Source organism: Corylus avellana, chromosome 10 (assembly GCF_965113065.1).
Source record: "Corylus avellana chromosome 10, dhCorAvel1.hap1.2, whole genome shotgun sequence".
Classification (NCBI taxonomy): domain Eukaryota; kingdom Viridiplantae; phylum Streptophyta; class Magnoliopsida; order Fagales; family Betulaceae; genus Corylus; species Corylus avellana.
The window spans coordinates 15,654,109-15,668,743 of NC_142499.1; the positions used below are offsets into that span (position 1 = coordinate 15,654,109).

General features: G+C 34.6%; 1 protein-coding gene across 1 annotated transcript; it reads left to right on the plus strand.

The window, feature by feature from the left end:
* The first annotated feature begins 4,638 nt into the window (after nucleotides 1-4,638).
* Nucleotides 4,639-6,496, plus strand: XTH32 (xyloglucan endotransglucosylase/hydrolase 32). The gene is made up of 4 exons (XM_059607673.2): nucleotides 4,639-4,928; nucleotides 5,051-5,151; nucleotides 5,267-5,484; nucleotides 5,735-6,496. Exons 1-4 carry the CDS (start codon nucleotides 4,661-4,663, stop codon nucleotides 6,096-6,098), a joined length of 951 nt encoding a protein of 316 aa, XP_059463656.2. The 5' UTR covers nucleotides 4,639-4,660; the 3' UTR covers nucleotides 6,099-6,496.
* Nucleotides 6,497-14,635: the final 8,139 nt, after the last annotated feature.

The following is a 14,635-nucleotide window of genomic DNA, read 5'->3' on the forward strand; positions in this document are numbered from 1 at the left end:
GTAATGTTATATATTCATTTAAGATTTAGTTGTAATGATTTTATGAGATGAAATAGTAGTTCTGGTATATTTTATTGAGAAGTCTATTTGGTCAATTTAAAGGCAAAAATTATTAAAGGTTTTTTTTGGTAATTGTTTAAGGATATAATAATAGCGTGTTGTGGTTAATTGTGAAAAATTCTTCTCTTTCACCCTTAAATTTATGGCGGCCGTTCGCGCACTTTGTCTTGCAGTTTATTCTTTGCTACTAGAAGTTGTTGGTCACTGCCACCACCTGTTGTCGCTATTGCTGTTGTCATCGCTAATTTTTCTTAGAGTCAAAAGTTTTTTTTTTAAAAAATTATTTTTATTTGAAATAATTTCTTTTAGTTAAAGATATTTTTAAACAAAAAAAAAGAAAAAGAGAGCCTAAATATAAACGAAGACACGAAAGGCTTGTTTGCCAACAGCCAGGGCCGGCATTGTAGTTGGAACGGCACTGTTCCAACAGCAAAAATTGACTTTTTACTTAAAAAAAAAAAAAAAAAAATTTAAGTAAAAAGTCAATTTTTGCTGCTGACACTGTAACTAGAATAGTATCGCTTCAGCAACGGTGCCAGTCCCGGCTGTTGGCAAACAAGCCTGAAGTAATGCTTGAAGAGTTGGCTCTTTGACTTTCCAATAATTCTCTTTTTCCTAACATCCATGCGGATTTACCGATTTAAATATAGAAAGCAAATTAACATAAATAAATTTACCGGATGGAATCAAAAGTTGTCCGTAGTCCGTATAATAGATTGAGCACGTAGGCGTCTGTGAGCTTCTCTATATTTGTCGGCCAACATGGTCCCACCGCCATCTCATTCAGGGCCCCACCGCTTCCAGTTTCTGTCTCTGGCCGACACAATAGTGAAACTTTTCATCGTGCGTATTTGTCTAAAAATTAATGAAGTTCCCATAATTTGAATCCAGGGAACCAAATTCAAACCCAATCACTCTGGTGCAACGCATGGCACCCACACCAACTTAATTTAAAGTATTGGATTTATCTGCAGCACCTAATATAATTATTTTATTTGTAAATTATATTATTGTCTAAATCTGATTAAATTGGTATAAACCCTCAAAGCAAAAACTAGCTTCAAGTTTTTGTTTGATCCAAAATAAATGGAATCCGTAAACTCTCCCGGAAACACTCCGATGCCAATTACTCTTTTGTAGTGATTTGGAGTACATAATGACGACGTATTGACGACCTGAAGAAAGCGTATCTACCATGAAGAAAACTGTTCTAAGACTCTCAATTTATGTCAATTAATTTCTTTCTCTTTTCCTTGTGCAGTGAGGAATGTCATGTGTATTAACTGTTTTTCAGAATCCAAATAAGTCAGATCTCAAGCAGAAGATTTAATTCACTGCAAAATATATTTGGATGTTGAAATATGATGAAGCTTTGATACAATGTTATAGTTTGTTGAGAAATTAAAAATACGAAAATAATAGTAGAAGCAAAAAGGAGAAAAGAGAGACAGAATTATGGGTGGTTCGATTTTAGACACATATGTCTACATTCTGGATAGTCCTTTAAGGTTAGTTGAGCTTATTAACTTCATTGCTTTTAGTACATAAGCCCCTATTTCTAGTTGAATAAGTCAATCTATGCAAGAAAACCTAAATCGATCTATACTAAAAAAATATAAACCAATCATATAAATATTAGAATATATTCAGAATAACAATTGAAATAAGGTGGCGAGGCTATATATGCTATAAGAGAGATGATACACATCCATCTATAACCCATTTTTTGTTCATCACTTTTGCGAATTTACTAATGAATTTGTTGGATCCACACTAGGTCTGATAGATTTAATGATAGATTTGTCCATCTTTTGTGTCGAGATGGATAAAAGATTGAAACAAAACATTTCTCATGCTACAAACATGCAGGCAATACACAATTGTAAACTTAGAAACTAGTAAAATATAAAGTAAATGATTAAATTTATCACTTTTTATCAGCTTAATTAATTTTTTAAAATAAGTTATTATTTTAGATCGCGCGTTCAAATATTGTCTTCGTCATTCGCCTCCAATTTCACTTAAATATTACACTTGTTAAACATTACTTATTAATAACGTGAGGGAGAGTATTGGTAATTTAACAGAACTTAGGGTCTTCAAAGTAAATATAAAAGATAATTAAATTGTGCTTTAGGGTCCTTCAGCCTTTCTTAATCAATCTATTAAATGTAGAGATTAGACCAAAATGGTGTCCATTTCGCAATGGTAGAAAATGATGAAGGGATATTAAGTGAAGTAAACTCAAATGCATCCCCAACCATACATATTCACCACATAGAAACAACACACTTGCCGTCAGTAGGTTCAAATGTAACATTAGATGATGTGGATTACATTATTTTAAATGAAATATTTTTGTGTGTCACATTATTGGTCTCCTTCTAGCTCTTCTGAGCATGCCCATTTTGATTGGTGAGGTGTGTGATGGGCTATCTTTGTTAATCAATAAAGGCATGAAAATATATTTTGTTATGAGAACAGAAAGTTCACTTCATGAGTCGATCAATCATGCATAAGTCATTGTAATCAAATCAAAATTTGGGCCCCGTTTGGATACCTCATGACCCACTCTGTTAATGAGCTTCACAGCTTCAAACAGACCATCGCCTACATTTGATTCATGAAATTTGACTGTCAGAATCCGACCCACATTTCACCCTCACTTGCCTGGAAAATTGACACTGTCTCTTTCCCATCCGCCGGCCATGTTCAACAGATCCGAATCTATTCAACCTATATCTGTCTTTTATGTCAGCTTCTTCTTCCGACGCGCTTTCCGTGTACTTCTCCACATCTGTGCGTGGGCCTCACGTACCACCCCACCGCCACCACTCTCCACCAAAGCTGTTTTTTATTTTCCTCGTTCGTTTATGTTGTTTGTTTTGCTTTTTGCTTTTATGGTGTTGTTATTCGAACGTGCTCCTCTTTCAATGGCAGCCGGTCGGTTATTGTTGCAGTAGCTCTCAAGCAGGCGAGACTACATAAACTGCTTTATGTAACCAATTTCTTGACTTTTAGTCTAAGATACATATGATCGGGCCAATCTTTAGCATTGTATTTTTGTTTAGTTATGTTGTCGGAGAACTCACACTTCGTAATTTTTTGTTTTCTTATAATTCTTTTCCCCATTTTCTTAGAATTTACTTTTTTCCCCGAAGAGGTAAAAAAAAAAAAATTACACAAATTGATTAATCCCAACAATGCTGCTTTAAAGTCTCAGACAGAAATGCATGTAGCTTTCAATTAGGATAGATGACTTTAAGCCAGAGTAATATTTCCTGTGGATTCACAAATCCACAGACACCCCCACATACGGAAAAGCACATTTAAGAGGCACCATCTAACTCTTCTGCATTCCATGTTCTTTTCCCTGGCTTTCCAGCCAAGCAATGGAAACTAATTTGTTTTTCCTGTACGGATCCTAAATTTCAAAATCTAATGCAGATATGGATGTTTCAAGTAGTTAAAATTCGTACTTGACCAGTAGTAATTTGTGTTCGTTTGTCAGGTTCAAATTGTGTCTAAACATATATATATATATATATATATATATAAAATACTATGTATGTCCACTCTAACTTGACTAATTTAATTAAATAGGTCAAATCTCTCAATCTTAACTTTTTAATTTTGTATAGGGTTTAGGGCTGTGCAAATTCATTGAGTGCCGCCTACCGACCGATTTTCGACCGAGTGCCACCCATAGCTGGCCGTGACCGCCTAGATGACGTACAGGAGGCGGCATAATTTTTTCTATTCTGAATTTGTCAGTGTGGTAGGCGAAAGAGGTTTTTCTAACCAAATCGACTCTACCAACCGATACCGACTGACTTTGCCAACCAATTTTCAATTTTTTCACTTATCGACATTACTGACCGATATTACTGAACCGACTGCCATTCGGTGATGGAACAAAAAGTTGGCGGAATAAGTCTGTAAAAATTTCGACTTTACCGACAATGTTGGTACGAAATGCAAAAACTCAATTTTTCTACCGAAACCAACATTATTGACCGACTCTCAGCCCTATTGCGGTTTGTATTGTGTTTGCAGGTCATGTCAAAATTTACTTGCCATTATGTCGTGTGTCGGGTTTCAGTTGTGTCGAAACATGGATATAAGACTATATATATATATATATATATATTAACTATAACCTAATCCATTAAATTAAACATATCAGACTTTTTATTCCTAACCCTTTAATTTCTTGTTGAGTTCGCGGGTTGTGTTGAAAATTGCATAAAAAATTGTACTACAAATAAAAACAAGAACAAAATAGTTTCCAAACAAGGCAAGCTAACAGAGGTTTTTTCAATGAGGATGGAAGGAAGGAAAGTGGTTGTACTGGGTTAAAAAAAAAAAAACGGACAAGTACTTGATTCTTGATACCCCATTGCCTTAGTCTATTATTGAGCTAAAGAGCTCAGCAATTTGTTTGGTTTTGAGTCCTTTTGCCTCATAATCAACTTCCTCATTATCTCTTCACAGAGGGACCCGCTGATCCTCTCTTATTTATATCAAACAGTTCTGCCATACTCTTGTTTCATATATAACTTGTCTCAAGCTCTCTGCTTCACTCTATCACCCTGCATTTATGCACACGCAATCACTCTGCTTTCTCAATAAAACCTCTCTTCACCTTTCTTTTTCTTCTTCTTCCCTCTTCATGGCTTTCTTTCTTTTCCTTCTTCTGATTCTCATGGTCCCTTCAAACAATGCTCAGTGGCCTCCTTCGCCAGGATACTGGCCAAGCTCTAAGTTCACTTCAATGAGCTTTTACAAAGGGTATAGAAACCTCTGGGGTCCTTCGCACCAGCGATTTGACCAAAATGCATTAACAATCTGGCTAGATCGCACCTCAGGTCTCACTCACTCTCATTCTTTTTTCTTTTTATAACCCGGGTATCCGGGGCTCTGCTCCGACTACCCGGGATAGTATGCAAAGCGCTCTCTCATTGATTTATTTCTTGGTTTTTAATAACAGGAAGCGGGTTCAAGTCGGTCAGCCCGTTTCGATCCGGGTATTTTGGGGCATCCATTAAGCTTCAACCTGGTTACACTGCTGGAGTCATTACAGCTTTCTATGTGAGAATTTGGACCAAACAACCTTGTTTATTTGTTCATAAACATGTATCATTAGTCTTGTTCATAAGCATGTTTATCCCGTTACGGACTTAATATTTAGATTCGTAAATGGCAGCTCTCGAACAATGAAGCTCATCCGGGTTTCCACGATGAAGTGGACATTGAGTTCCTGGGGACAACATTTGGAAAGCCGTACACATTGCAGACAAATGTTTACATCAGAGGGAGTGGTGATGGGAGGATTATAGGCAGAGAGATGAAGTTTCATTTATGGTTTGATCCAACACAAAATTTTCATCACTATGCTATTTTGTGGAGTCCTAAAGAGCTCATGTGAGTAGATTGATTATATTTTTATTTCTGATATAATGCCAATATATATATATATATTTAAAAAAAAAAAAGAAAAGATATGGAAGATATTTGTTTTAATATCACTTGGTAACTATTCAGTACTATTGGTAGGTTCAGGTTCATTGTCTTATCGTATTTCCCTTTATTGGAATTTTTTTTTTTAATTTTTTAATTTTTTAATTTTATTTTATTTATTTATTTATTTATTATTTTTTTTTATCTTTTTCAGATTCTTTGTAGATGATGTGCCCATAAGGAGGTACCCGAGGAAGAGTGATGCAACCTTTCCACTAAGGCCAATGTGGGTATATGGCTCCATATGGGATGCCTCATCATGGGCCACAGAAGATGGAAAATATAAAGCCGACTATAGGTACCAGCCATTTGTGGCAAGGTACACTAATTTCAAGGCGAGTGGTTGCACTGCCTATGCGCCCGCTCGGTGCCGCCCGGTCTCTGCCTCTCCGTTCCGGTCCGGGCTGACTGGACAGCAATATTGGGCCATGAGATGGGTTCAAAGCCACCATCTTGTGTATGACTACTGCAGAGACTCCAAGAGGGACCATTCCCTCACACCAGAGTGCTGGGGTTGATGTGAAAAGTGAAATCAGTACCATTTTTTTACTTTGTAATTTTTTTGGTGATTTAGTGAGTGTCTTGAGATGGGTCCAAGGGTAGACGTCCAAGACTCCAAACAAAACAAAAAAAATAATTGAAAAAACTTTTAATTTTGTGTGCATTTTGTGTTCATTTTTGTTACAATGATTTTGGCCTACATAGGTTGTTGGAAAAACACAAGGTATTATAAGATGGAGAGGGACTTGAGGAGAGAAATGGAGCCAAGGGGATGGGGTCATGGGGTTTTAGCCATTTGGGTGACATTTTCCACTTTGAATAATAAAGCAGAAGCTTTTGTATTATGTGTATGAATGATATCAATGCCATGGAAGTTTGGGCACTTTATATTTGTTCATGTATTGAACTTGTTGGAATCCGATCAATATACAAAATGAAATTGTTTGATTGTTGTGGATCTATAAAGTTGTCTTTATGAGTTTAATAAATTTCTATTATTTTTTAATTGTTTATTTAAACACAATTTTGACTATTTTTCTCACCTTTTACCCTTCACTTTGCTTGAAGATTCAATACTGCTTTTAAATTGCTTTATTTGACTTTAATTTAAGGTGGATATAATTTTGGGAAAAAAAAAACTTTTAATTTCTAGGACAAAACATTAAATCATGTCTCTTTAAACATTGAATTCTCATGATGTGGACATACAATTAAAGACAAAAAGAATGTCATATCAATAACTTTCCGGTGCTCTCTAAAAATACAACCAAAAAAAAAAAAAAAAAAAAAAAACCTTTCGGTGCTTGTAAATGAACTGGGGTGGCCGGCTATGATATTAAGCCCACCTTATTTGCACCGCTGGATTATTTACCATAATTTATGTCAAAAGTGGACAGATTAACTGTTTATTGTTTACTGACAGCTTATTGACCGTTATTAACCAAAAATTGACTTTTGACGGTCAGTAATCAGAATAAAAATATCATTTCGACATCAGTTCGATAGGCAGTATAAATTTCTTTTATCGGTTAACCGACAATTAACCGACTTAGCTGATTTTTGAAGTGAATTTTGAATTTTATTTTGTAACTTTTCTTATTGTGTTTGTCCAGCTGATTTGTGGTTGTCATTTTGATTCATGTTCCATGAATTTACTTTTTCTTTTCATTTATAAAACATATTCTTTAATGTAGTTACAAGAAAATTGATAAATCTTAACATAAAAACTTATAACCGATAATTAACAAACTTAACCGATCCCCTATTAACCGACTAACTGATTAACCAAAAAAATCGAAACTATTTCATTGTCGGTATGAAGTTGGTTAATTAATTGACTAAATCTACTTTTTCGAATCGGTACGCGAAAATGCCCCTACCTACCCTGAACGAACCGCTACCCACCCTATATATATATATTTGGAAAAAACCATTTACTTTATATGGAAGACCGATGGAATAATAGAATTATCAACGAAATGAAGAATGCATCCGTTGTATGAAATCTCAAAAATTACCCCCTCATAAATTTTTAACAATGGGTAAATACCTTTCGCAACAGGTTGCATATAAGTTTAATATGAGAGATTCTATCTCTCATGTGAAATTGTATTTATCATGAACCATAAAAATATGATTAAAAAAAAAAACTAAATCTGCACCAAGGACAGCCAAACAGATACTTTCTGTAAATTTTTTAGTAATAAATATAAAACATGTGAATAAATAGGTAAGTTATATTGTAATGCATGTTATATCATTGTAACATATGGTTTTCTACTTACAAAGATATAGACATCAAGCATATCATTATTAAACATCTTTTTTCTTCTCTTAATATAGATTAGAAAGAATAGTCCCCACTATTCTTGAGTAAACTGGAATGCAATATATTTTTGAGTAAAAATTGAGATTTGTTGGAATGGATAAGGGAAGAACCAATGTTTTTAATATGCAAACTTGCTCCATTGTCTACTCCCACAGTGATTGCACTATCAAAATGCTGGGGACCATTGATGTTTGGGGCATCAGCTGTGATATGAGCATTGGCACCAGATATGCCAGCCAATCCTTAACTTCAAAGTCTTCATTCATGAGTGCCACTATGGCTCCCAGTTGCGTTGGATGGTGTCTTCCTTGGTAGACATAGTCCATCCTTTGGTAGCAATCAAGGGCACTATGATTGCTCTTGCAATATATTTGGCAAGGAGGGTGTGGAGCTTGATCATCATTGGCTTGGTGATTGGTGTTGCCCTAGTTGGAATTCCTAATGGGACCAAGCTGATTGGAGGCAGTCTGGTAGGGTAATCACCATTGCCTCTGGAAGAGTAGCGAGTGTACGTTGTTCTTGGCAGCAAAGTGTTGGTTGCGTGGATTGATCCTGGAAGGAACCTTGGCTTCTCAAAGTTGGCAGAGTTTTGATAGTTGAAGTTTGAACTTTGAAGGGCCCTGCTTGTTGGTGTACAAGGCAAAGCTACTAGTTTTAGGCGTGAGGGCTTTGTGCTGTTGCTTTTCTAGTGGGATCTCATGGCTAAGTTGCTCAGATTGAAAGTCAGCAAAAGACATTTCATGGCCACGTGCAGCAAAAGAGTGGACAGTGACAAAGGTGTTGAAGAGTGGATTCATGCCACTTACAACAAAGGAGATGAGATCATCATCTTCAACCGGTTTTCCCACAGCAAATGGTTCATTTGTCCATTGTTTTGCTACATTCAAGTGCTCAGTGCATGTCTTGTTCCCTGTTGCAAGCTTTGCAACAACCGCTTGACGTGGGAGACACGTGATTTTGATGAGAAGCATACCTAGTAGCAAGAGAGGTCCAAGCTTGGCCTGATGTGTTCAAAACGTGCATCGAATACACTAAAGATGGATTGAGGGAACAAATGATCCAGCCTAGAAGGAGCCGGTCTATGATCTTCTGCCATGTAACATCTGATTAAATTGGGTATTTCATGGATGAATCAAATGTCAAAATAAAAATTGCCTTTGAGATTAATTGATTAAATTCAAAAATATTATCCAAAATTCAGTTACAATTATTTAGTGGCATTAATTGTAATAAGATAGTAACTTGATGACAAGTCATGAGATGACAAGTGTTATAGGCCTATTAAGCTAGAAATTTTTTTTCTTTGGATCCCTCTTCAAACTGATGTAAATTGACCATTGTGACGTGCTTTTATTTATTTAGTTGGGTCATGTTTATTGAATAAAACATGGATCATGTGAGTTGAATGGCTTGTTGTAAAAACAAAGGATTGATAAAACCAAAAGCTTGAGGGAGCACATGGGCTAAATGATTTCCTGATTGCCATATAAGTAACTGTTCTTTGTTTGTTTGTTTTTTTTTTTTTAAATGTCTCTGATACCTGTTTGGAATGATCTTTTCATGATTTTTATGAGAGAGGCAAAAAGAAGAACTCCGTAGATGATTAGGATGTATATTGAAGTGCTTCAGCTGGTAGATGTACAGATCAGGTACAAAGGGCACAAGATGTCTCATCTAATCAGCTTGATGAGCTTCCAAAGTTGGACAGCAAGAACACTAAGAAAACAAGATGAAGAAAGTACGAGGTACATAAAAACGTGAGTATAAAAGGAAAAAACAATATGAATTGTAAATATAATATTAATTTGGGCATAAATCCATTTCTCTTAGTTAAGACATTTACAGTAACGTATAGCTAGTAACTATATATATATATATACACACACATGATGGATCGATGTGGACCAAATCGAACAATAATTTGATACCCCACTTAGATAATGGGAAGCATGAGAGAGAACTGTTGATTGGAATGCCCTTTTAATAATAAGTATATCTCATGCATTATGCATAGGACATAAAACCTTGTTAAATGATCTCTACAATGATTGAAAAATGAAGTATCAACAAATTTCCCATTCAGAAACAGTTGAATCTGCTCAAAACAGAGATGCCCCACCGACACTTAATGGGCTTATATGGAACTGTATGGATTTGTGTGCCTGTTTTTGTTTTTTTTTTGTTTTTGCTTTCTTTTTACCTCGTTTGGTTGCCATGATTTTGAATGGTGAAGGCTGTGGACGGCCTAGATACCGGCGATTTTTACTGTTTTTAGAGGGTCCGTCCATTAAAAAATTCAATCGATCCTTAGTGGTGTGAGCGATTGCAGGCCATCGAGGCCCGACGGCTTAATAGTCCGTCGGCCAATAAGCTCAACCGGCTACCAGAATTTGAAGTACACCTTTATTGAAGATGTACTATTCCGGTCTTATATTGAGAAGATGAAAAAAAGGCTCACATAGAATGAGAGGTTTATAAACATAATTATGGGTGCTAAATCCCACATTGCCTGGTTACTAGGTGAAATTGAGTTTTATAATGAATTTTAAGAAAACTCAAAATTAACTAATTCTTTTAAGATAATAACATAGATGTGGGTAGTGCTTTTTCCTATTTCTTTAGAAAAGAAATGTCACCCAACGAACTATTCTTCCTCAGCCATCTTAGCTAATCATACACCTATACTGTGTTGTCCCTCCTAACAATATTGAATGAGGAAATCTCATTGTCAAGTAACAAACTTCTCTCAAACGCTACGAAGATGTCGGTGTATTGGTTCCACCAAATCTCACTAGTGACCCTTTTAACTTCTTTTATTGTCCTTGTAATGGGTCCATTGCCCATTTTCAGGTTCCATGTGTAAAAAGGATATGGTGGCTTATCTTATGAAATCTCTGAGAGGGTTACTATAAGTGGAAAAGCTGGGGGGATATGCGGTGAGATAAATCTCCATATGTTGACCAATTGGTCACATGCACCGTGCACGATACCTCCAAGACCCACACCAGCAAGATAAAGGACTCACACTAATTTGTACAATAAAGTCTGCCTTTTACCAAATGATGTGTCCTTGAACTTGTTAGAAATATATGAGGATCTTACATAAAAGGAATTTGTCTCGTAAGAGTAGAAATTTTATAGAGTACTAACTTGTAGAGAGAAAAACAATTTAGCGTAAAATAACATAATGACAGAATTACGTACTAATTTTTCTCTATATATAGTAGTCCAATACATGAAGAGTTGTATTGTTCTCTTATACCTCTATGGAAGTTATCACTTTCTATAGAAATGTTTAGGTGTGGGGATGTCCATACTAATTATGGATTGATCATCCCTACATCTATATCTCCCACTTGATCACACTATAACATTTGGTGATGAACTCTAGTAGTGTATGATTACTATGATAGTAATATTTTAACCCATAACTGCTCTCATCTGTAAAAGCTACAGATCGGAGTTAGATTACTATATGATTCCACATGCGCACATTTTGACATTTTAATCTAACCGCATCTTTTACCATATACTTTTAAACCAACAGTATATTAGAGATAACTTCATTTCGCTATCTTACAAACGAATGACATCAATTTTTCATGGTTGGGAGTATAGTCCATACCCATTCCATAATTGACGACTTCAACCTTACACAAAACCATGTGTTGACTTGCACCAAACTTTTGATCAAGTATTTTCTAAAAACATTACTATTGTTTAGAGTTTTTTCTTGATTCACCTTATTAGTGTCTTTTTCACAGCATAGATATTTTTAAGTTCAATATATTGCCTTTTAATGGACTTTGCATTTATGTAAACTATAACATCTATACCTCTTGGTTATTATCTGCCTTTTACTGACCAATTATTTCATATTTCGGTAGAAAAGCATCGAATCATTCTTTCAGGCATCCCCGAATCCTTCTGTTTCATGCATTAACCCATGATATCTTGAAGATAATGGTAATTTATATCAATGTGTTTGCCTTTGGAGTTATGCGCTCCACTTCTTATTAAAAAGATAGCAGACTTATTGTCACAAAACACATTAACTAGTCTGTTAGGTATACCTAAATTTAAACTTTCAATGAAACGTCCAATCCAAACCGCACTTACCGTTGTGTCGCATGATATATAATTAGCTTTCATTGTGAACTTTGCAACACAATTCTGTTTTTTGCTAGACCAAGAAACATCTGTTCCACCAAACAAGAACACATAACCACTTGTAGATTTTCTATCATTTGCATCACCTGCAAAATCTGCATCGGTATATACTGCAATTTTTAGATCACTTAAACCAAAACATAGCTTGATGTTTTTGGTACCTTGCAAATATCTAAATATTCGCTTTACAGCTTGCCAATGTTCCTTCCCTGGATTGGACTGATATCTACTCACCAATCTTACAGCATGACAAATGTCAGGTCTTGTACTTGTCATGGCATACATGAGACTACCCACAACTTGAACATATGGGATTGATTCCATTTCTTTGATATCTGTCTCATTTTGAGGACACATTGTTTTGCTTAAATGTTGACCATTTGAAATAGGTGTACTTAAAGGTTTACAATTAGACATGTTAAACTTTTAAGTATCTTTTCCAGATATTTTTCCTGATCCAAGTATAATAATTTTGAATTTCTATTTCTAAAGATTCTTATTCCCAAGACATAGTTAGCAGTGCCCATATCTTTCATTTCAAATTTGGATGCTAAAAATGCTTTAGTATTTTTTTATCATATCTGGACAATTTTCGATCAACTATATATCATATACATATAATGACAACATGGTTAATTTATCATTGTTTTTCCATATGTAAACGCAGTGATCTAGTGGACTTACTTCGAAACCATTTTCAAGTATAGCTTGATGAAACTTCAAATACCATTGTCTCGAAGATTGGTTTAGTCCATATAGTGATCTTTTCAATTTGTAGACTTTCTCTTCATGTCCTTCTAGCCTGAATCCTTCTGGCTGGATCATATATATATATATATATATATATATATATATTCTTTTAATTCTCCATTGACAAATGTCATTTTTACATCTAGCTGATGTAATTCTAAATCAAAAATTGCTACGATAGACATGATTATTCTTACTGAAGCAAACTTTGTTATAGGTGAATAAGTGTCTACAAAGTCTATACCGGGTTGCTAAGTAAACCCTTTAGCTACCAACTTAGCTTTGTATTTGTCAAGGCTTCCATCTGCTTTGAATTTCTTTCTGAGAACCCACTTACATCATATTGCTTTCCTTTGTGTTGGTAAATCTATGAGTTCCCATACATCATTATTTTTTATTGAATTGATCTCATCATTCATAGCTTTGATCCATTCATTAGCATCATTAGTGTTTATAGACTCTTTAAAATTCATTGGATAATCTTGTAGATTTATATCATCTACACTAAGAACATAATGATTTTTGAGTATAATGGATGGTCGCCTTTGTCTTTTACTCCCACTGTTTTGATGATTTATCCCCATGATAGAAAGATTATCAGATTTTTGGGATAGATCATCAGATTTCCTTTTAATTCTCCCACTAATCTGATGATCTATCTCATATTGATATTGTAACTGAGAATCAGTCGGAGTTATAGACTCTTCATCTTTTTGAAAAAATCTAATCTGATCTATAGGAATTATTTGATTGGTTTGTTCCAGGAAAACAACATCATGACTTTCTATCAAACTTTTTTTAGAATGATAAAATCTGTAACCACTACCATTTTCCACATAACCAACAAACCTACATGCCCATGTTTTGCTTATTAATTTATCTCTTAAAGGTTTTGGGATTAAAACATGTGCTTTACATCCCCATACCTTGAAATGTTCAAAATGTGGTTTGAGGCCTATCCAATATTCATAGGGTGTAAGTGGTTTTGATTTAGTTTTAACTCTGTTAAGAATATATGCTGCTATTGATAGTGCCTCTCCCCAAAAATTTACAAGCAAATCAGCATATGCCATCATAGATCTTGTTATTTCTATTAAAGTTCTATTTCTTCTTTCTGCAATTCCATTTTGTTGAGGTTTATAAGGCATTGTAAACAAATGTCTTTATTTCATTTTCTTTACAGAAAGAATCCATGGCTTCGTACTCACCTCCCCTATCATTATTGAAGCTTTTTATCGACCTTCCAAGTTGTTTTTCTACTCTAATTTGTATTCTTTGAATTTTTCAATAACCTCAGATTTATGTTTGATTAAGTAGATACGTCCATATCTTGAATAGTCATCAATAAAAGTGATAAAATATTCTATTCCTTTATGTATTTTAGTTCTTAAAGGTCCACATATATCTGAATGAATTACTTCCAATAATTATGATGATTTCCAATGTTTTGAAAATGATTTGATAGTAACTTTCCCTTTAATACATGATTCACATGTATTAAAATTCTCAACAAATTTTTGGTAATAATCCACTCTTGCTCATACGGATTAATTTATCCTTATTTATGTGACCTAATCTTAAATGCCATAAGAAAGAACTATCAACTGACACATTAAATAATCAGAAATAGAATTTTTATTATCAACTTTTATAAAGTACATATTGTCTACTTTAGTACCCTTTACTGATATATTCCCTCTGCTAATGTAGACTCTTCTAAACTTGAACTTTATACTATATCCTTTGTCATCTAATATGGGTACATATATTAGATTTCTACAGATACTAGGTACATACAAGACATTG